The 24,149-nt window shown below is 35.6% G+C and overlaps 2 protein-coding genes and 1 pseudogene across 4 annotated transcripts; 1 reads left to right on the forward strand and 2 right to left on the reverse strand.

Annotated features, from left to right (window-relative positions):
- Positions 1-7,837: 7,837 nt before the first annotated feature.
- LOC126615415 (ethylene-responsive transcription factor 4-like) lies at positions 7,838-8,705 on the reverse strand (annotated as a pseudogene).
- A 5,276-nt stretch (positions 8,706-13,981) lies between these two features.
- On the forward strand, positions 13,982-18,590 carry LOC126624492 (spermine synthase-like). Of its 3 annotated transcripts, none has more exons than XM_050293560.1 (11): positions 13,982-14,260; positions 14,877-15,097; positions 15,192-15,236; positions 15,770-15,846; positions 15,943-16,065; positions 16,863-16,967; positions 17,053-17,125; positions 17,227-17,298; positions 17,517-17,712; positions 17,993-18,122; positions 18,222-18,590. In XM_050293560.1, the coding sequence occupies exons 2-11, from the start codon at positions 14,908-14,910 to the stop codon at positions 18,318-18,320; spliced, it is 1,110 nt and encodes a 369-aa protein (XP_050149517.1). In that variant the 5' UTR covers positions 13,982-14,260; positions 14,877-14,907; the 3' UTR covers positions 18,321-18,590. The 3 variants fall into 3 exon arrangements, with proteins under 3 accessions (XP_050149517.1, XP_050149530.1, XP_050149524.1); XM_050293573.1 differs by having other exon boundaries at positions 13,982-14,223; XM_050293567.1 differs by having other exon boundaries at positions 13,982-14,178.
- Positions 18,591-20,897: 2,307 nt separating this feature from the next.
- On the reverse strand, positions 20,898-21,831 carry LOC126615418 (putative cyclic nucleotide-gated ion channel 13). Its single transcript, XM_050283253.1, has 2 exons — positions 21,589-21,831; positions 20,898-21,320 (listed from the first exon to the last, which is right to left on the reverse strand). The coding sequence occupies exons 1-2, from the start codon at positions 21,829-21,831 to the stop codon at positions 20,898-20,900; spliced, it is 666 nt and encodes a 221-aa protein (XP_050139210.1).
- Positions 21,832-24,149: the final 2,318 nt, after the last annotated feature.

A 24,149-nucleotide genomic window follows, 5' to 3' on the forward strand; every position in this document is an offset into this window, starting at 1 on the left:
CATGCTGCGAGGCTACTCGACTCGTGGCTTATGTTGCCTTGGTTGGCTCGGCTTGTGGCGTTGAAGGTGAGGGAGTCCCTTTTATAGAATAAGGGATCGCTCCTCAATACATGAATGATGGGCTAGAGTTGATGCTCTCTAATGATGGTAAGGGAGTCTCTTTTATAGAATAAAGGCTCACTCCTCAATACATAAGTGATGGGCTAGAGTCCCCCAAATATTTTTCATGAGGCCCAATATATGGTACATAATGTAGTCCCCCAAGTCTTCAGTCAATAGAGTCTAAGGGTTTGAGACTTCAAATTAAATCCATGTATGGGCCGAAGTGGCGGTTGTTCGGATGCGATATTTGTATACCCTGCACTGAAGTTTTGTAGGTAAAGCTTTGCAAGTGAAGCTTTGAAGTTGGAGCTCTGTAAATGAAGCTTTTGAAGCTGATTGACATGAGTGATGCTCATGAATGTTTATGTTGATTGATATGAGTGATGCTCATGGATGTTAACATGAGTGATGCTCATAGATGTTGACATGAGTGATGCTCATAGATGTTGACATGAGTGATGCTCATGAATGTTTATATATGATTGACATGAGTAATGCTCATGTATAATTTGAAGTACTGGACGTACTTTTGATCATCTGGTTGGCAATAATAGTGGCGGGGTGCCGAATAATTTTTTGTAGTACTGGGCGTACTTTTGGTCACTTGGTTGGTGATAATAGCGGCAGGGTGCTGAATAATTTTTGTAGTACTGAACGTAGTTTTGCTCACCTGGTTGGTGCTATTTTGGGCTTATGGGTCTTCGCCTTCAAAAGAACATTCCAACCCATTTATTTTGGGTTTTGCCGTTTTTTTATTACCCTCTGATGGGGTTTATACAGATATCTCCGAAAGATACGAAAAATAAATTACATCATTAAAAAAATAGGAAAAGTAAACCACATCATTCTGGTGGGGTGTTTATTCCTTGCTTTTGCTTGTGTTTTTCTGCTGCCCTCTCTCTGTCTCTTCACTTGGCAGACAGAAGGAATCATAATAATAGGAAAATCTTTTGCTTTTCTTATTTTCTCTTTTCCTTTTTTTTCTTTTCACTTTTGCTTTGCTCTTTTCTTTTTCTCTGCTGCATGGTTTTTGCTTTCTCCGTTTACTGCACCTCTTTCTGTTTCTGAGATGTCATGCATGTGCACCCTGTAGTAAAGTAGGTATTGGAAAAGAACACTGACACCCATGGGGACGCCGGACCGAGACGCTGTTGTCGCCGAGCTATCATCCATAGCTTATTTCTCACTGCCCCTGCATTCCACACCTATTCCTAGCCGACCCAGACTTCAATCTCTATTCCCAGATGGTTTCTGAATCAATCAAACCTGAAATGAGGGGTTCTTTTAAATAGCTTTTAGGGTCGCTGATGGGGCCAACGAATGGGAGACTGTAGTCTCCGGGGAGAGAATGGAGATTGAAGGACGAGTGAAACTCGGGTAGGAAAGAGTCGCAACTCGATTTGAGGAGGTAGAAAATGACCCGCTTCAGCTTGTCGTGCTTAGGGTCTGACTGGTCGAGGTAGGAGAGGATGCGGTAGTTGCCGGTAAGCTCCAATGAGGGCAAGTAGGTTCCGGTGAAGATGTCATTCTTCTCGACTTTCGAGACGTCGAAGAGCACCGTTGACTGTTATTTTTGGATGCGGGACTTGAAGAACTCATCCCTGCCCTGGTTGTCGAAGTAGTCCAGGCGGTCGATGATGGGGCCCACGAATGGAAGGCCATAGTCTCCGGGGATGTTCTTCAAAGGAATGGGCTTGTTGGCTTTGCTTTTTTCGAGGTAATCATCAATGACACCGGCATTGGTAGCGGAGTTGGATGAAATAGCGGTGAAAGCAACGACCGCCAGGGAGGGCAGCATAGCCTTCTTCCAACAGCTGCTTGACTATTTTGTGTGCTAGGCTGTTGGGCCCTGATTGTTACTATTTTGGTCTGAGCAGCTGATTCAACTAAAAGCATGCAAGTCGTCTTTGCTTTTGCAAGTTCAGATCTTCCGGCACCGGAGACTGCATAGTTTTATGCCAACACACTAGAGTTCATCGCTGCCATTTGTTCCTCTCCTAGTTTCCTCTATAGCTTTTGAGGAGAAGAATGTAATCTGGATGTATGATCAAGAGTGATTGTGGTGGGATCGTGGCGGATAAGGTGATTGGACATACTCAGGAGCTCCCTTCGCTGAAAGAATAGGAGGATTCGCTTGCCCAACAAGACCCAACTTTGATGCCAACTGAACTTGTTTAAATCTGTGTATTTTGTAGAAAAAAGGGGAGTGTTTGAGATTTGGATCTTTTATGTTTATAGGTTTTTTGTGATTTTGTAGATTCACGGCGGAGGTGAAAAAATGAAAGAGAACCGACACAACTTTTAGTATCGTTTCCCACAGACGGCGCCAAATGTTGATGCATAAAACCGGAGGTCTTGGAACAACGTAAATTCGACCGTGAATCTGCAAGAAATGTAAATAACACAAGATGTATCGTGGTTCACCCCAAGATTTGGGCTACGTCCACACTGATTGTATGTATGGATTACAAGGGTGAGGGGGAATCCCCCAGAGAAGGAGAGAGTTTGAGGGATCCTCTGTGTATGTGAGAGAGCTTGAGGGGGTGAGGAGGCTTAAGAAATGGCCTCCCCTAATAGTGAGGGTGATGAGTCATTTTATAGAATAAGGGCTCCTCACTTATTACATATTTGCCCCTTCCTTTATTACATAATTACATTTAGGTTCCCTGAGTATTTGTACGAGATCTAAATACGGAGGCCCTAAATATGGTATGAACAAATGTCATTTAGCTAAGCAAATTTATGGTTTAAGTGGGCTAAAATAGGTCGATTTGGAGGGTTAGAACTATATAGACGTTCAGTGCATGAAACCAATTTTAATATTTTTCCACCTCATCATTCAATGCTAGTAACTTTATTACCTAATGTTGGTAGAAGTCTCAGGTGACTTATCAGATGTCAAATTTTCAAAACGTTCGGTATTTGAAATGTTTTAGAAAGTTAAGGCTAATTTAAAATCACTGAAAATGTTGGGTTGCTTTTTATACTTAACCCATAAAATAAATAAAAAATAATAAGTTTCATAATGTTAAGGAGTTATTATTTGCACACCAAAATCATTATGTATTTCTTATAAATGTATATTTATTTTTTAAAATAAACTGTTTGAAGTGATCAATGAAAATTTTGAAGTGCGAATAACGATTTCTGATTACATATGCAACGTAATTTATCATTCTTTAATTTAATAATAGCCGTAGTTGAGAATTGAGAGGGTATTTCGTCATTCGATCTGCTGAGTGATTGTCGACGCAAAAAATAGTAACAAAAAATATATCTGAAATATCAACTTTGGTTATGATCATGAGCTGTGAGAGAAACTATACTCCCCTACCTTTTGAAAAGATGATGTTATGATAACTTTACATGCATGCTTGTTTACATTACAATATATGCACACCTTTTTCCATATATTTACTTTGGCATGCCATCCACCAGAAGACATACTAGGATGATTGCTATTCGTGCACCTATTAAATTTTTTTTTTTCACTTATACATTATTGTTAATATTTATTCAATTTTTTTTTTAATTTATTTGATCCGATGAATAGAAATATATAACACTACCTAAATATCTGACTCGGTGATTCCGTATTAAGACTCGACTGTTGCCACATCAATTCAATTGTAGGTAAGATAGGTTGAGGAGTGCTAATCACGTAATTAAAGGAAGAATATGGCATCATTGCGGACCTAGCTTTTTAATGGAAAGTCTTTGAGGGCCTGAGGTTGTAAATTTATTCGAAGACGTATGATAACACGTGTCATGGATTTACGGATGCCTTTGTTTTTTTTTTTTAAGGAAAACTAATAAAAATGGTTTAAAAACTTTGAGTTTTAATGATAAGGGCAAAATAAAATGTAAAGTGAATAGTACCATGTTGACTTTTTAGTGTAAAAATGTGGTTTTTCGTTAAAGTGAACAGTACCAGAAAATTTTCGTTAAAGTTCAATTCTTTTAATGGTTTATTGTAGTCCATTGTTATAGTCCTTTAATTTTTTTTTTACAATGTTATCTACATTAAATGATGAACGAACATGTTAAATCTCACAATAGACTAGTAATAATATGGTTTAAATTCGCCTTGACGATAATCGAACATAAAACCTTTCACTTATAAGTAACAAAAAATAACACTATACCGTAATATTAAATGGTTAGTTCTCTAATTTTTATTTATTTATTATCTTATATATCTTTTCTCTAGAAAGGGGGATCATTGGACATACATTTGAGAAAGACTTTTATAGCATGTGTGCAACGGAATTGGATCCCCTCCTGAACAAATGGTGGGGATCCTCATGACCAAATAACACGGACCGTTGAATTTTAATCTAACGGCTACAAACATGGATCTCTCTAAAATTTATAATAATTGTAACCATTAAATCAAAATTTAACGATCCGTGTTGTGTGATCATGAGGATCCCCACCAATTGCTCAAGGGGATCCAATTCCGTGTGCAACATTGTCACCGAGAATCATTTCCGCTGGAGAAAACTGCAATGGTCCAAACCCTCGATAAGATATGATTGACATGAAACATTATAATAATGATGTATGCATATCGTGAAAATTGCTCTTTATACTCAGAAATAAGATCTTTATTTATCATTCTTGCTATAAATTCGACGGGGTGCTTTTACTAATTCTTAATACACGTGTTGAAAGAATGACCCAAATTTTGGTTAATCAACAAAGGCCAGAGAGCTATCACTGCATGGGGGGCCTAATCCAACCAGTATTGTTCGTTCTAAATGGAATCGAATCCCTGAATGACAAGGACATATTTCAAAAGATAAACGTGTATCCGAAATTGGAATTGATCCGCGAAAGAGACCACTAAAACTTTGACAGCTATAACTTAAAAGAAACAAACAATCAACTTTTTCTTTTGAAAAATACTAGAATTTTTTAGATAAATTTTATAAATAAAATGATATGGCAGACGATGATTAATTTTTTTTTAATAATTTAAAAAGAAATCTAGCACTCGCAATTGTAATAATTGATATAACAGAAATATAATTAGAAGGGTATTATTGTAATTAAGATATATGACTATATAAGGGATTGTATAACTATCATTTCCTTAAGTTCAGTTGTATGCATTTTCTATAATCAATCAATACAATATCTCTTGTTTCTCTCTACCAATTCTTTCTCTTTCTCTTGTTCCTCACTTGTTATTTGCACCACTTTTCATTTCAATTTTAACCCCAAATTTCAATCTAATTAACTAAATTACAGGGGATTCTATGGTAACCTGGAATGACTATGGCAACCACAAAGAGCAAACATTCAAACCAAACCTCTAAAACTGTATAAATAGAACAGAAAATTAAAAATGAGAGTATAGGTCCTCTGGGCATAAACACCTTGTTCCTCACCTGCTATTTGCACCAATTTTCAGTTCAATTTTAACCCCAAATTTCAATCTAATTAACCAAATTACAGAGGATTCTATGGTAACCTGGAATGACTCGGGCCTACTCGTCTTTGAACCAAAAGTCGGACGACCTGAGCGCCTTCCAGCATGACTCGAGAAGCTTCTCAGAGACGTCAGAGCCGAAGGCGTCAAGCTCAGGGCCAGAAAAGAAAAGGATTTGGAAGGGGCGGTGCCGTCGAGGAAGTGGAAGACGCGGATGTGGATGGAGGAGGGGCGGGCGGAGATGACGATGCTGAAGAGGGTGGAGTGGGAGTGGGCGAATTTGGGGGAGAGGTGGAGTTTGTGGGTTACTACGCAAACTGGGAAGTGGGAAAAAGGGAGAGATCGAAAGATGAGGATTCGGGACCTAGGTTTAGGTTACACTTTGGGGTAAAAATGGTGCCGTTTTAGAATTAGGATTATTAATTAATAAATTAACTTCGGTTCTGTTTGGTTTCCGAACCCCAGAAATCGAAACCGAACCAACTAGATTCGATTCGGTTCGGTTCAATAGATTTGATTCGGTTTATTCAGCCTCGGTTCGGTTTTTGGTCCGATTTTTTTCGATTTTCGGTTTTTCTAACCCACCCCTAGTCAATTCCTTTTCCCTTTTGCTTTTCATTAGTTTTTTTTTTCTTTCTTTCTTCTTCATTTTTCGGATTGAGATTATGACTATTGGTGGTGTGATCTTTACTGCTTCCGCTAGTAATCTGTGATTCTAGAGATGAATTGTTTATGGGTTTTCATCTATATCGTCTAAGGTTTTAAAATCAAGTTGTGAATTGGATGCAATAGTCAAACGTATTCTTGCACACTATCTGATCGACGAAATGCAAAGAGTGATTATGTTGGTGTCTTGGTGCAAGATCAGGCTTTTGAATTCTTGGTGGTGTTCTTAGATCAACTCTCTGAATTATATTTTATGTGGCTTTGATCCATGCTCTGTTCTCTACTGTGGAGGGAAGCTCAAAACTTTGTACACTCCATATGTTTGACGAAATGTACAACTCAAGATTTTTTGTGAAGGTTATGTTTTCAGTTCATTTTCTCTGAATTCTTGAACAATTAGAATGGATCTTTTATGGGTTTCTCAAGTTTTTTGGTGCTGGTTAAGAATTACTGTTCTACTACTTGGATGTGGCTTGTGTTGCTTTTGGAAGTATATTTGTTCAAGATTTGGATATTCTTTTTGTGTTTCTATTTCTCTGCTTCACTGAATTGCAGCACAAGTTTCATTTATATTGGGCCTTTTGGCATCCATATTCGTTGTCATCCTTGCAATCAGGAAGTATATATGAATGCATGCAACTCTTGGTATGGATCTCTCTGTGAAAGTATGAGGTGGTTTGTTGTTACATTCTTGGTGTTACTGTTGAGATAAATCCAACGAGATAAACTATTGTTTCATTTAGTAATTTTGTTAGATTACAAGATTTCAAGAAAGTGTCATTCTTTCTTGATGGTTAAGAAAGTATCATTCTTTCTTTGATTCCATAGAATATGTCAAGAGTATCATTCTCTTGTTGCCTTAGAATTTGTCAAGAGTGTCATTCTCTTGTTGCCTTAGAATTTGTCAAGAATGTTTGTGGACATATAGGAAGAAAAAAAGATGATGCATTGCGGCATTGAATGTATGGTGGGGATTGAAAGACTTATGGTTGTAAGTGTGGATGCCTTAATAACTCTGCAACTGTTGGTCTGTGTTCTGGACTTTTCCTGAGCATGCTCTTGATGACTTGTTTTCAATGTGGAAGAGTACACAATTATCATAAGAGTATTAAGGTGTGGGAATGAACATTCAATTGTGGATCACTTTATCTTTCGAGATAGCAGGGTTGTCCAAATTATCATACACTGGTGGTTTCGTCTTCACTGTTGCTCTGTAGCTTGTATCTGTCATAAGAGTCGCCCTTGCTTGCCTGAGATTTCAAGTCGATCTCATTTCCTTTTGATGCAGTAGAAGTCGTTGTGTGGCTTAATTTGTCCTCGGCATCATGGTTTCTTCTCTTCGAGAAAACATTAGAGCAAGTCCACCCCTAAGGACTTTGTGCCAACACCCAGCCTATTTATCCACTCCAGTGAACAGTAATAGACTCCAATGAACAGTAATAGGCCAATGCATCTCCATCCTTAACAAAAAATAGTCTAGTCAATTTTATTAAAAAATAATTATTTTTTATTATAAAATAATAAAAATAAAGCTAGGCACCAAGCTAAGAGGGGTTTTGTTTCTTACATAAAAAATGAACAAACTTGGACCGGAAAGAAAAAACAGGGGGATTTTTCGCAGCGGGCGGCTGTAGTTTAGGCGACTTCTAAGGGGGGAGGAAGGTTGAGGTTGAGATCGAGCCGCCCGTTGCGGAAGGTGCGCTCGAAGTCAACGACTAAGGACGAGGACGAGTTGCTATGGCCCGAGCCTGATGTGGGGGCGGGGGGGGGTCGAACCTGCAAGTTTCGCAAGCGTGCTGGAGGGCAGCAGCACTGTCGGCCGGTGCGAAGGTGTCGAAGAAGATCACGAGATGGAAAGCGGGAAGTATGCGGAAGCCTTTCGCGGCGGTGAAGTAGCCGCCGCCAGTGGACAAAAAGGGGGTTTTGAGAGTGAGGTCGAGCGGGCGCAGAGATGGTGGGGAGGAAGACTCCATGGTGCTGCTGTGGCTGTTGGGGCTGTTGCTGATGTTCGTCGTCACAGCTAATTTGGAGGCGTTGTTCATGTTGGCGATGTTGATGGCGTCGAGATGGAGCTCAGTGGGGGTGGGGAAGTTGGTCTTCGCCTTGCCACTTCCGAAACATATATGTTTATCCCTGCTCCGTGGCTCCTTGCCCTCCGACACCACGTTGGCGTCAGTTGAGCCGGTCCCAAGGTCTGTCGATTTTAGGCCGGCCTGTGGACTGGCTTGGGCTGGGTGCCAGTCGATTCCACGGGCTGGAGTGGATTGGCTGAGTCTCAGCCTGTTTTTTCCACTGGGTGCCGGCCTATCCCACCCCCAATGAACTTGCTCTTATCCTGCCCTTTATGTGATTTGTGCATATTGTTATCGCTGTCAACTGGAGACCTATACCTATGCTGACCTTGGTCAGGTGTAGGCGAAGTATACAGTTTCTGTTCCAAGGCCTTTGAATCCCATTCAATTGAGAATTCCCATGCTATGTCATGCATTAACTGAATCTTCATCTCCTTCGTTGGAGGCTTTGATTTCAACCTCTTCACAAACTCTTTATTCAGAAAATGTTGGAGAGAATTTCCATATTTTTCACTAAACAGAGTTCGGAGGTCACACAATTCTAGCAAGTAAAAAAAATCGTGTTGCAGCGTACATGAAAGATGGAACAACTTCCCTACATTCCTCAGGGCACTCACTCTGACTTTGCATGAGAGATAGATGACTCGAGATGCATCCAAGAAAGTTTTCAGTTGATTCGTAACAATAATTGCAGATGTATTTCCACAAGGATTGCACAGTCCAATGTTCTTGAAGCATTGCAGACATCTTAGTCTCGTAGTTCCATATCAGTCTCAAATACTTAGCTAGTTCAAACTTCACTTAGATACTCCAAGTTTAGTTTGAGGGGGGAGTAATAATTGATATAACAGAAATATAGTTAGAAGGGTATTATTGTAAATGGTATATATGGCTATATAAGGAATTGTATAGCTATCATTTCCTTAAGTTCAGTTGTATACATTTTCTCTAGTCAATCAATACAATCTCTCTTGTTTCTCTCTACCAATTCTTCCTCTTTCTCTGTACCAATTCTTCATTTTTGCAATGTAGTTAACAGCAACATCATGTGGCCTATAAAATATAGTCTAAAAAGATAATCTCTCTCGCATCACATTTTTTTTAAATTTTTTATGAAACCTTGATTAGTTTCTTTCCAGCTCAATCGAATGGTTCTTTAGTACGTACCAAAGTAAGAAACACATGGAGTTTCTTTTGTTTTGTTTTCTTTTGTTTTTATAGCACCCACTAAAAGAAAAGTGAGGAACCAAAACCACTCATTATTTGTCAATTAAGGAGTTGTGTGCATAGCTTACTTTATACGAAAAACTGAAACCGAAGGCATGCATGCATTCAGATAGAAAAGAGATAAATCTGCTGTTCTATGCTGTGGCGGGTTTCCCTTTGATTTTAGCCACTGAATCATTGAAGGAAACAGCCCAACAACAGGACGTAGTGAGACAGTACTACATGAATAAATAAATAAAACACCTAATAATTTTATTTAATAATAAATACTAGAAAATAAGAAAGAAAAAAAAAAAGACATTAGCCCAGCGCCTCCCACCATACACCCCCACCTTTCTTCCTCGTCCGTAATGGTTTCTCAATTCTTTGATAAAAATCAAAGATGATACTCCTTGCCACAAATGATGGTCCTATATCTACATCAATCTCTAGGAAATTGGCTTGCCTCAAATATTACATGATACAACCTTTCATGGGCAAGTTTTTGTTCCAAAATCACGCGGGCTTGACCATCCAATATTCTTTAATAATGCTTCGAATTAACTTTAATCTTTCATTGCAAAACATGTCACTTCCATTCACAAACTTAGCTATCAAAGAATTTAGGTTTGGAGGTCTGTCAGCGGCATAGTGAAGTACCAATTATAATTGGGAACTTTAACGAAAAGCACCTGGTACTGTTCACTTTAACGAAAAACCATATTTTTACACTAAAAAGTCAATCCTGGTACTATTCACTTTACCCTTTATTTTGTCTTTATCATTAAAACTCAAAGTTTTCAAGCCCTTTTCATTAGTTTTCCTATTATAATTTGGTTTAGATGAAGCCTGAAGATTGAAGACTAGTACAACTTACAAATGGAAACTTACAAATTGAAGCTTCTTTCTGGCTTCGACTAGACAAGGCACCTGGGATGCAGTGCGAACCTATTTATGATTTTATCAGCTTTGAACCTATCTACAGTTATGAGCTTGAGAAGGGGATCTCCTCCCATTACCTTAAAATTGTGATGTCTTTGATAAAAAGGAAAATTAATGAAATAATATACGCATATTTCACTTGTATCTTCTTAAAGCAAAAGAAATAACATACGTATATAAACAGTGTAGTATCGTTAATGTTCATAAACAGTGTTGTATCGTTAAATTTCATAAACAATGTAATAAGGTTCATAAACAATATAGTATCGTTAAGTTTCATAAACAATGTAGTATCATTAAGTTTCATAAACAATGTAGTAAGTTTTATAAACATTATATCACCAGTAAGTTTCATAAATAGTATTATACCATTAAGTTTCATAAACAACATAGTAAGTTTCATAAATAGTGTAGTAAATTTTTTAAACAGTGTAGTACTGTTAAGTTTCATAAACAACGTAGTAAATTTCATAAATAGTGTAGTATCGTTAAACTTCATAAATAGCATAGTAAGTTTCATAAACAATATGTGTGAGGACGCGTGCACCCTGCACGTCAATTTTTTTTAATATTAAAATTATGTTTTTTTCATTAAAATTTAAGTTCTTTTGTCTTTTTATTAAAGTTTAGGAGTTTTTTTATATTAAAATTTAAATCTTTTTCATTAAATAAAATTATAGCATAATTTTTTATTAAAATACTTGGCCCAAGCCATTTTTATGAAAGTTCCTTATTAATTTCTATCATTTACTCTTCTTCAATTCATTCGACGTGACGGCCAAAAATTAATAAGGTTTATGAAAAGTAAAAAGAGGTGTGTGGATAACACACCCCTGTAGATATTATATACATGCATAAATCTTATGTGTAGTAAAGATATAAAGTGCGAAGCAGGGCCAATTTTGAGATTTTAGAATCCCTGTATGGAAGATAGCGAATGAGTAATTGTATAAAAATTCATGCTACAAAGCTAATTATATGTTTATAGTTGTATTACGAAGACATCTATATGGGGTATCATTGCTTGTGAGTTATCCTTCAAATCAACAAAAATAATGAAAAACATAAATAGAAACACAATTTAGAGATAAATCGATATGAGCAAACTAAACACATAAAAGTGATTCCTCTTAATGCAATATAGATGTCAGATTTCTCTTACTCACACGCAAAACTTATAAGATTTTCAAAAATGAAGTTATTTTTTGCCACAAATCAACTTAGTACACATACAAAGAGGCAGATTGTCTGCTCTTCTGTTTGGATGTCATTTCCATCTCCTCCTATTTTGTGCGATCACGGTTAAACCATGTCAACATTTTATATTCTTATTACTTTTTATCTTATTATCTCTATAAAAAAATAATATAAAATATTAATATGACTTAACCGTGATCGCATAAAATAGGAGAAGATGAAAATGACATCTAAACAGGCGGGCAGACAATCTATCATCCACATACAAATGATACCCCCTTTTCGGGACCTTTTAGAATTAGAGTCTTGTGCTAGGACACCTATTACACATGCTCAAAACCGATACGGATAAAACTTTTTTTACTCAATTTCCGTTTGTGTTGATCGGCTTATAATTGACTGAGGTGACTACCCAATAAAAAACTAGAGATGTCAAATTGAAGCTCTGAAGTGATGATTCTAAATGACCTCTGCAGCCAAAAGGGTCACTACCTACTTATACTGATCAGTCCCTAATGACTATAAAGTAGATTGTCATTAGTTCCTAATGAGAGATACTGATTGAAAGTCAAGGTGATAAACTAGAGTTATAAACGACGAGAGATTTTTTAGTGTGTCGGAATACGGTCCGGTACATTAAGTCTAAGAATACAATTAGTTAAAAACTTAAAAAAGAAAAATCAACTAATTATGCTGATTAATGTATTATATTATCGGCAAAGTAAATAATTTCTCATATGTACTAATTAATAAAACACTCATTGTCAACCAAAACCTTATAAAATTACTAATTTAACCATCTAATTAAGACAAGATATGAATAAGAAATATGAGGTAGAAATGTAATTTTACACAACCAAAATTTGCTACAGTTTTTCAAAGCCTCACTACATGTAATAATAATATATCTCTAATTAAAAAAAAAAAACAAACTTCCCACTCCCACAATCTATTTCACTATCTTCCCCTCTCCTTCTATTTCAAAAACAAAAATAAAAAATGTTCTCAAACTTTGTGTGTGCCGATATGCTAGTTAATAATAAAAAAGCTGCCTTTATTCGTATCTGTAAATCTGTTCCCCAAAATTGAATTAAAAACTGATTTACACTTTCACATTCCAAAAATAAATAAAAATGTATGAAAATTTTGAGTTTTAACGAAAATGATAAAATAAAGGGTAAAGTAAAGGAGCGTTTTGATATAGGCGCCTTATTTTTTCATTTTTTAGACTAAACATACACTCATTTGGAAAATTTGATTAAACATTTTCCTAAAATTTTGGTTATTAATTTCAGCTTTTTCACTTAAGTTCAATTTTGTTTAGAATTTTAGTTTTTCACAACTTCTTCTGGGCATTTCGTTTGTTTTTCTTTTCCTATTATCTCTATATTTATGCATTTATTATCCATCTCTATGCATTTTTTTTATTGTTTGTTATAATTTCTACTTTTTTGTGTGAATATAGTAGAATATTTATAAAAAAAATTGTCAGATTTTATTATTTAGAACATCCAACACATAATAAATATTTGTTTGATTATATAGCTACGTCTAGTTACCTATAATATGGACACATTTAGTTTTATAGTGGATTTGATTTTTTGTATTTCTCGGTACATTTGGAATGTAAATGTACCAAAAGGGTTATCTAATAGAGACATTTGATTTTGCGTTACATTTGAGATTTTTTGTTCATTTGGTATTTTGGTACATTTGGAATCTAAACGTACCAAAAGGGTTAACTGACAATGGGCACATTTGAATTTATGGTACATTTGATTTCTTTGTATATTTGAAATCTAAATGTACCAAAAGGGTTACATAATAATGGGTACATTTGGTTTTATGGTACATTTGATTTTTCGGTACATTTTTAATATATCTATACGTGAAAAAAATATGTATTGAAGACTTTTATTGAGACATTTTTAATAGAAAGATATATTTTTTTAAATATTGATAATAAGGAAATGAGGAATTAGTTAATTAATTTTTTATTTTATTTTATTAAAAAATTGTCATTTAATGCGTAGAAGGGGATTGAAGAAATTAAATTCCTATATTATAGGTAATTAGTTGCTAAGCTACTTTATGCCTCTATATAAATGCATTTAAATTAAGGAAAATTAATGATATGGAAATAAATAAATAGAAAATTATTGAGGTGGTAATTGATCAAAGCACCTTAATCAAATCTTTAAAAGGGATATATGTTTAATCTAACAATTATAGAAAAGATGTAGGGCATTATAATTTTCCCTAAAGTAAAAAATATTAAAATTAACTTTTAATATAAAAATATAATTTTTCATTAAAATAAACAATACCGAATTTTTCGTTAAACTTCCTATAAATAATTGGTCTCGATAGGCGGTCTCGTGCAAACCGAATTGGAGCAGCAGACAGAACCAGAGAGAGGCAGAGCAAAGATTTAACGACAGACTTCTCAGAGAGAGAGAGAGAGAGAGACTGCGAGTGTGACTATTTACCCAGTTCGTACTAATTTTCGTTTCCCGCTCACTTGAAGCGCCACGAAAACCCAATTTGTGATCAACCCAGGCAAGATCAACCCTTCTCTTTCTCTCTCTGCATCTATATCTCTAGGTTTCTGCTTCTCTCCCTACATCTGTATCTACCCGCTGTACGTTTTCTCATTCCTTAATTTTAATCCTTGCCGCTCTGCAAGTTCTGAAGAAAAGATGGGTTCTTTTGATTTTATTTTCCGATTTTTTATTTTTGAAATTAATTTCGTAATTTGGACAAACAGAGTGGTATTCACTATCTCGGGCTTCGCTTTTGGGAACGGTCTTTTGTTAATGGCTTAAAGCCCTGGACTTTTGTTTGTTTCCCGGGAAAATTGTGGCCGAGAAAATCGAAAAAATACTTTTACTTTCTTTGTTCGTGCAATGAATATATCAATTTTGTTTATTTATTTTTTAAATTTCCCATTTTTTTGCTTTTGGTACTTGTTGGTATATAGATGATCCGATTTTTGAAGTTTAGTGTTTTTGGGATTTTCTGGGTGGGTAATACTTCTTTATTTGGGTGGAATCGTTTTTGTGATAGTTCTTCTGGTATGTCATTAGTTTAACATTGTTTGTTTTAATCTGATTGTTTAAGATAGATGGTTTAACTTGGTGCAACATGAGTGTGTTGTGCTGTGCCAGAAGAATCGTTTTTTAATTCTGAAAGATGGTTTTTGTAGTGAATGTATTCTTTCCGCTATATGTTACTTATGAGTATGTATTGATTGTTAGAGACTGGAGACGGAGAAGAAGAAGATAATATATGGAGGACGGCGCAGGAAGAGGTTTGGAATGCCAGAGGACTATGGATGGGAAGGGGAGTAACGGGAATGGTTCGGAGAAGGCCATCCCTTCTTGTTGCTTGAAGGCTATGGCTTCTACCCCTGAGGCCGAGGCAAAATGTCATTCCACTGTTGTTTCTGGGTGGTTCTCAGAATCCCAGTCTCGCTCTGGTCATTATCTATGATTTTTCACTTTTGTAAATTGACTTCTTGTTGGTTGTTTGTAATTGACTCGTTTCTTTTCTTTTCTTTTTTGTAATTGCAGAGAAGGATTGTAAAAAGGTTTATTTCAACAACCCTATGTGGCCAGGTACACACTTGTATGCATCCACACATTTCGTGTTCTCATTTGTAGTTTATTTATATACCACACAACGCATGCTTCATTTTTCACTTCTGGATCAAGATCCCTTTCTTGTGTTATTTACTGAGGTTGCTAAGTTTCATTGCTGGTCATGATCTCTTGCTTATTTTGTGATCCTTCATTCTTAGTATAACTTTAGGAAAACTTGTCCATTAGAGGACCGCTTTGTCAAATTTACCCTGTTTTCATGTAATGAGGAAAAGATAAAACGAATGGAGTAGTTTTTCTTGCTTCAGTGATATCTTGTATTGGCAACTCCATGATCTGAATTTCATTTGGTAACTTGTTGAAGCTTTTGGTAATTGTTTTTTTTTATTCTCTTCTTTTTCTCACTATTCATAGTAAAGGAGTGCTTCTTTTACAATTATCACTTCTAATCGGAATACTCCTTTGTAAAATTTCACACCTCTAAATTTAGAGTTTTTCTGCATGTAATTGTGTTGAAGGTTTTCATTTTTGTTATTATTTTTTTTTTTCAGGTGAAGCTCATTCACTGAAAGTAGAAAATATTCTGTATAGGGGAAAATCAGAGTACCAAGAGATTTTGGTGTTTGAGGTTTGTCATTTTTGTCTTAAGACAGTTTAATTTGCTTGTGTATCACCCTTGCGTTCCTTTTCTAAATCTTATTTATGAATTCCTTTTTTTATGCAGTCCTCAATATATGGAAAAGTGCTTGTTCTTGATGGCATTATCCAGCTGAGTGAGAAAGATGAATGTGCATACCAGGAGATGATAGCACATCTACCTCTTTGTTCAATTTCCTCCCCCAAGACAGTAATTATACATGATCCATCCCTCCTCATGTTTTTTGTTGTGTGTGTGCGTGTGTGTGACTGTGTGTAAAGTCTGCTGAATCTCTTGATCTCTTGATCTCTTGATCATGATTACCCGTGACCATGAGAACACATAGTATAACTAGATTGAAATCAATTTTTTGCTTTGATTTTAAAAAATGAAACACTTTATCTGGGATTTGAATAGAGTTTGAATGTTCTTCATGCACTTTTCTTTTGCATATTCTCTGAAAGCTTAAGATGGTTTTCACTGCAATGGTGAGCTGAACCTGAATACACGAGCTCATGGTCATGTTACTGATCGTAGTATGAATTGCAAAGGCTATCTGTACATTTAGGGATCCCTTGTTCGTTACGAGCCAGGCATCACATATGGTGTTTAGCCCATAAAATTGTATTATTCTGCCTCATTTTGGCTTGACTTGGATGCAATGATTTTGTATCCATATCTGCACAATGGTACTGCTCTGCCAAACTTCGGATTTGGCTGAAGTTATCCTGTAGATGACCATTTGCACTATGAACCAGCTTCCCTAGTTGGCAGAGAATAGAATGTTGAATGTGGAATGGTGTTATTATGAAATTTAAAAGCCCACATTTTTATAATAATTTGAGTTGGTTACAGCCTGGTGAATGCAGTTTGGTCTACTTTTGTGCTTGGAATATAGTGATAGAAATTAGAAGTGATAAAAATGGGAAGCATTTATGCCCTCATAAAGTTGTTATTGTTTTGTTATTGCGGCGACAGCGCTAAGTGCTATATGATTTTCGATGCAGGTTCTGGTTGTTGGTGGTGGTGATGGTGGGGTTCTTAGGGAGGTTTCTCGCCATCCTTCCATTGAGCATATTGATATATGTGAGATAGATAAGATGGTTATAGATGTAAGTGGTGTAAGTACTCCTTTGTGTATTTGATTGTTAAGAATTTGAGCTGACTATCTGTTTTCTTTTGATTGCCTTTTTGTAGGTGTCCAAGAAGTTTTTCCCTCAGTTAGCCGTTGGATTTCAGGACCCTCGCGTCCACCTTCATGTCGGTGATGGTAGGTTTAATACTTACTATTTGTTGATCCAATTGGTAAAATCAAATTGACTTTGTATTTGGCGGGCTGTCCCATTATATCTCATTTTAAATGCATGTCAGCTACTGAATTCTTAAGGCTTGCACCTGAAGGGAAGTATGATGCTGTAATTGTTGATTCATCAGACCCTGTCGGTATGAATTTTCTCTTTACAATAGTTTTGCCGTGCATTTTTTGGCTGGCTGACTTCAAAATTTTGTCGTATTGATTTGTGAGCATACAATGATGTCTTTGAGCTGTTCGTATAAATCCTACGGAGGACATGTTTGTTTCTTGCTACTCTCTATTTTCTGTGCCCCCATAATAAGGTTCTAAATCTAGTGCTTAAATGTATGGTTTCCTTTGGATGCAGGTCCTGCCCAAGAGCTTGTAGAGAAGCCATTTTTTGAGACAATAGCTAGAGCATTAAGGCCTGGTGGTGTTCTCTGTAATATGACAGAGAGCATATGGCTCCATACGCATCTTATTCAAGATATGATCTCTGTTTGCCGTCAAATATTCAAGGGGTCTGTCAATTATGCTTGGGCAAGTGTTCCTACGTATCCAAGGTAATACTTTCCTTTTCACGCATTAATCTACTCTTGCTCTCAACCTTTATATTTATATATATGTGTATGTATATATATATATATATATATATATATATATATATATATATGTTTTTTTTGTTATGGCAAAGAAGTCTCGAGTTTCTCTGTGAACTTGTGTTATTTATGCATTGACAATGACTAGACTACACACCTCGCTTAACTGCTGATTCTTGATCCTTATTAAGACCGGGTTGATATCATGAAATTATTCTTACTTGTGAGATTACTTGTTGCGCAGTGGTGTGATAGGTTTTCTGTTGTGCTCAACAGCGGGGCCTCCCGTTGATTTCAAAAATCCCGTCAATTCTATTGAGAAGTTAGAAAGAGCTCTCAAACATAGGAGAGAACTTAAGTTCTATAACTCCGAGGTAGGACACACTTTACATAGTAATCTGCTATATTTGCATCCATTTCTTTTGCTTTGGATATACTTGTAAAGCAAAATAACGGCGTTGTTTGTTTGGCAGATGCACTCAGCTGCCTTTGCGTTGCCTCCTTTCTTGAGGAGGGAGGTGAGTGCACTACGTGAGTCTTCAACACCGGCAAGACAAATCGGCGAGAAGTAGTTACTAGTAGCGACATCGGTTGCTTGAATAGCAGATGGGAAAAAAAAAAAAATAGAGAATAGGTAATTTGTTAAGTGTGTAGATGGGGGGTTCTTGAGCTCTCCCTTGAAGGGCATTGGTGGGATTTAGGTTTATTTGTGTGTAGATGGGGTTCCTGAGCACCTACTCCAATAATTATTTGTGGATGATAATTATATAGCCATTTGACATTATGTTATTGGGAATTTACCGTGGATGATAATTATATTATGAATCAGACTTTTTAAGTTATTGTTGTACTTGAAATTTCGACTATTTCAGGTGCTTGATATTGACATGCCAAAAAAAAAAAATCATCATTCACATTTTCGTAACAAAAAATACAAGGAATTGACGAGTTTAGGATAAATGTTTTGATGTTCTAATGACAATAAAATAATGACTTGTGATTGTTTTGGTGTGCTACTTACTAACAATAGCACAATGGCGTATCTAACTCTTTTGGTGTGATAATAACAATAACATAACAACTGTTTTGGAAATTTAATTAGGTTTATGATAGATATGTGTTTAGTGCCTTTCGTTATAACAAAAACTATTAAGTGGTTCTTTGTACAATCATTTTTTTCATCTCTGGATGCGCATAAATTTTATAAACGCTATTAAAGAAAATTCATAGCACTTCAAAATACTATGATTTATATTAATAGCATTTCTGAAACGTTAGACCATCTCCAATGGTTGGGCTAAAAGCTAAATATTTTAGCCCGGAAAATTTAGCTTTTAGCCCAGAAACAGCTTTTCTGCTCCAACCGTTCTAGCTTAAAATTTTAGTCCGAGATTATTAAAGAATGAACTTAGGCCTTTTTTTTGTTAAATTAAATTAAAAATAAATAAATAAATAAATATGTAGACTATCGTAAATTAATTTTATGAACATTTTAATCTAAAAAAATTTAAATTCTGATAAATATTGAAAATTTTAAAGGGAGCTTTTGATATTGGTGCCTCATTCCCCAACTTGTTTGATTAAACATCTATAGGTTTTACGTTTTAGATTGTACCGCCTCCTTTAAATGAGGAGCCAAGTAGATTACAAAAACTGATTTCATTTTTCTAAAATTTACGAACACTGCCATTCTTTCAAGCATTGGGAATTTATTTATTTTTACCAGTAGATTTTCTCCTTCTGAATTTAGTATTTCAATTCCATTAAAAATTGTCATTATCCTTTTTATTTTGTTGTTATCCTTGGAATCTGGAAGTGTTATCTCATTGGCTTTTGAATTTGAATTGTTAATGGTTGCTTACTCAATATATGACAACAATTGTACCCAAGTTAAATATGATATACAAACCCGCTTGGTACACTAAAAATGTATACCACTGTTAATGTACCTATTTGGAAAACTATCAATAAAAAATTTAAAATGTATCTAATAACTTTAAACAGACGTACCCAATTATTGACAATCGTACCAAATACATTCCAACAAACGTACTAAATTATAACTTCTAACGTACCTTTTTCTTATTATTTTGATTCTTGGGTGCATTTTATCTCAAATGCTTTGGTACATTTGGGAAATAGAATTTAGTGGTACATTTTCTTTTAAAGGATAGTTTGTATTGGGTAGATTCAATTTAGCATTGGTATATGTTTCAAAATGATGTATTGGTACGTTTTAAGCTAGAATGGGTACGTTTCAATTTAGCATCGGTACGTTTTAAGTTGTTATTGAATGTTTCAAGCTAAAATGGGTACGTTTCAATTTAGCATCGGTACGTTTTAAGTTGTTATTGAACGTTTCAAGGTGAAATGGGTAAGTTTCAATTTAGAATCCTTATGTTTCAAGTTGTTATTGGTACATTTCAAATTGACCTGAGTACGTTTCAAATTGATTTCAATTTAAAATTCACATTTATATATCTCATGCCGAATAGCACTAATCTCAGTCCAAAGACTCCAAACTCTTCATTTTTATCAACAACTTTTATATTTTAATAATAATTTTATGATGTGAATGAGCCAACAAAAGGGGTATAAACCCTGACGCCAAAAAAAATTTCAAAATTCAAAGTTTATAGATAATATTGGTGATTTAGTTAATAGCCATTAATAATATCCCTAAAAAAAGGTATAAATCCTGACAAGCCAAAAAAAATCCCCTTATCAACTAAAAGGATAAAGTGGGAAATTAACATATAGCATTTTTATTTTAAAAAATAAACCAATGACATGTAAATAAAATAAATTTAAAAATAATTAGGTGGACATTAGTTAAAGCATCTTAATCAAATTTTTAAAAGAAACAAATGTTTAATAAAAATTATGTAAAAAAAGAGAGGGGGATTCTAATTTAATTCCGATTTTTGGGTTAAATTTTAGGGGGGAATCTGGCCTTGATTTAGCATTTAGCCCAAAATTTCCCCTTGGGTTGGATTGGGTTTGGAGGGAAATTTTGGGGGGTAATTTGGCTTTTAACCCACAATTGGAGATTGTCTTATAGTGGAAAAGGCTTCAGCTATTATAGCGTGGGCTGAATAGCATTTTTCTAAAACGCTATTGTATATTATTATGACATCAATGCACATTTTTTAAGTTGCCATGATCTCCACCTCTTGAGAACGCATCTCGTTTTCCTCCCACTTTAGCCGGTGTTCGGAAACTACAGCGTCCAAGTCGTTGGCCATGAGCAGAAATGCTTCTACTTTTGTCTGACATTTGACATGTTTGCCGGAGGCTGGAAGTTCGGTGAAACTGTCTGATGCACAATCGAGAAGCTCTACGCCGTAGAAGTCACCTTTCACGAGGCGCTTGGTGGCCAATGATGAGATTCCTTGCCCAGCTTGACCATCACTCAACGCGTACGTCCACACTGTCCCTTCAATAATGAACAGTATGCAGTCGACTGGATCTCCCATTCGAAAAACGAATTTGTTCTTATTGTACGTCACTGGCTTCAGACAGTCGCACATCGACTTCAACACTTCGGCAGCCATGTTTTGAAGCTTTTTTACCTAAGCACATGCGAGCGCGCACAAACATATATTATCAGAACAACATTGCAGTGAAAATGGATGATATTACCTAGCTATAGTAATAACAATGTTACTCCGTGTTGTTAACTAACTTAGCATTATTATATAATATTGGACTATAAACTTTAAGATTATGTTGTGCAACCTTATCTTTATTGTAATTCGAATGTTGAATGTTAATATCATTTTGTTTCAAAACAATGTATAACATAAATGAATGGTGAGAGATGGAGGTTGAGGAACATACTTTCTTAAGTCTTTTCATGCAAAAACGAAGCATCTGATGTGGTCTGATATTCTTGGGACGAATATAGAACAGAGAATTATGGAGATCAGCATCACTCTGTTGTTCCAATTCTTGTTCTTCTATGCAACTCAAGATTTGTCCCTTTGTATCACCAGGGACTTCATTTCTGGACATCCACTTGTCTACGTCATCTTGTGCATATTTTCGTCTCCTCTCCTCTTGTTTTGTAGCTTCCAACTGCATAAAAGTCTGTCTCGGCACAAATCAAATGGTTACTTAACATACTCGAAGAATGATCTCCGCATGCAGTCCCAAACACGGGAAAATTTGTTGAAAGTTAAAGTACAGAGAGATTAAATATACCAACATGCACGTTTCCAATGAGATATGTAAACAGTAGCAAGCCAACGATAGAAATGAAAACCACAAACAAGTTTTCATACACATACGTACTTGTTGTCAGATTAGTCCCAAAAGTACTGCAAAATATTTAGGTACATGATATCATATTAGACAATGTTGTTGAATATGATAACACCAAAAATTTTATTCGTTGCATATTTTATAAAAGGTTTATTTTGGTACCGGTCCATATTCAACCTAATTGTTATAATGAAATCTTAATTGTTTAAATAATGGGTAATGTTAGGGAGACTAAATTTGTAAAAATGATGTGTCACCAATAGTAATGAGCACGTAATTAACGCTTAAGTAATAAACTAATCATCAACTTCCATGTTATTTAGTTTCTAAAATTTAGTTTACAAATTTAGTCTCCTTAACATTACCCTTAAATAATTTGATCAAGCTATGACATCATTTAATGCATTTAACTCCTGCATTTATACATTTAATATCCCACAAATTATGAAATTTAAACAAATTTAAATAATGTTTTTACAAAATGTTATAATTACTTAAAAATCAATAATAGATTAATATTAATCTTCCCATAGTTCTAGCAAAAGAATAATGTACCCACTTAAGTATTAATATATTTTTTTAAGAAATATTATTGATATATTTGAAAAATAAAATCAATATATATAATTAGCATGGGTACATTCACAAAAAAAATATAGGTAGAAATAAAAACTAAAAAGAATATTGGCACAAATAAAAAAAAAAAGAGTACAAATTATAAGTACAAATATATGAAAAAAAAAACTAAAAAGTGTTGCAGTCCTATTTAGAATGGGAATGTGATTGTGTAAATCCTAGAAAATATGGGAATGTATCTTATATTCCTATTAGGATTAGATTACCTATTAAATGTTGTAATCCTAAAGGGAAAGGTTTTACTCTTCCTACTACTATAAATAAAGGCACAATGGGGTGAGATAACACACACCCACAATTACACATCTCTCTATTCTTCTATCTATTGCCGCATCCCCTCTCTCTCTAAGGCCTCCATAATTGTTCAGTAAATTATGCCTACAACACGTTATCAGCACGCTCTTGACGCTACGCTAACAAGAGAGTTTGATCTTCAATTTGGGGAGTATTACGTTTTAATCATTCTTTTCATGATTAATTTATTATTTTATTAAATTGATCTACATGCTATTGATTCAATTTAATTTTTCTGTGTTGAACGTGATACAATGCATTGGAGAATTCCGTCTTTCAAGAAGGATCTTCTACAAATTCAAAGGCTTTTGTTGTTTTCTGCTACTCAGGTACGCTTAAAATAAAGGAAGATATTTGAAATGACCCATGAAGTGTGAAAACATTCCCCATGATGCATGAACCCCCTACATTTATATTTACCTTCCGATATATATATATTGTATATGTTCATATATTTGTCAATATATATACATTTGTTTCATGCATTACGCAATAATTGCTATGTGGAATTTGTGAGTCAAAGTATTAAATTAAATTAGAAGCATATTTAGGGTTTCCTAAACCCTAATGGATTTTGAACAAAAAAAAAGGGATATTGGACATTGCTTGGCACCCCCCCTGCGGCACAACCTTGGCAGCAGCCCTATGGGCTCCTGCTGCACCTAATAGGATCCCCAGGCCTTCGGCCTGATTGAGTAAAAAGGGCCTGCAGCCCTAGTTCTTCCTCTGTGGAAAGCCTGCAGCTTTCCTGGTCCCAAAACCGAACCCACAGCAAGCCTCGCTTGCTGGATACTTGTCCCGCATGCGCCTAGGGCCTACATCCCCTTGCCAAACCCGCTGCCAAGCCCACCTGCTTGGGCTTTTGTCCATGCAGCCCGCAATCATCAAGCCAGCCCATGAGGCTGGGACCTTTGTCCACCCGTGCTAACCCACAAGCTAGCATCAGCTGGGCTTGTCCCGTGCACCCTTCCCGTAGCCCAAAACCAAAACCTAACTGCGGCTGGGGCTTCGTTCCCTCCCCGTGTGGCCTGCAACCCACCCCTTAACCCCATGGGCCGTGTCTTATGCTTAAGACAACCACCCCTGCCAAAATTATTTTTTGGGGCATCTTTTTTCAACCCAAATGCTATTATTTTAGCATTCTAAATAATTTAACCTGTATGTTAATATTATTTTGCTTCTACGATCGACCCCGTATGGTCCCGATC

This window comes from Malus sylvestris, chromosome 1 (assembly GCF_916048215.2).
Source record: "Malus sylvestris chromosome 1, drMalSylv7.2, whole genome shotgun sequence".
In the NCBI taxonomy this organism is placed as follows: Eukaryota; Viridiplantae; Streptophyta; class Magnoliopsida; order Rosales; family Rosaceae; genus Malus; species Malus sylvestris.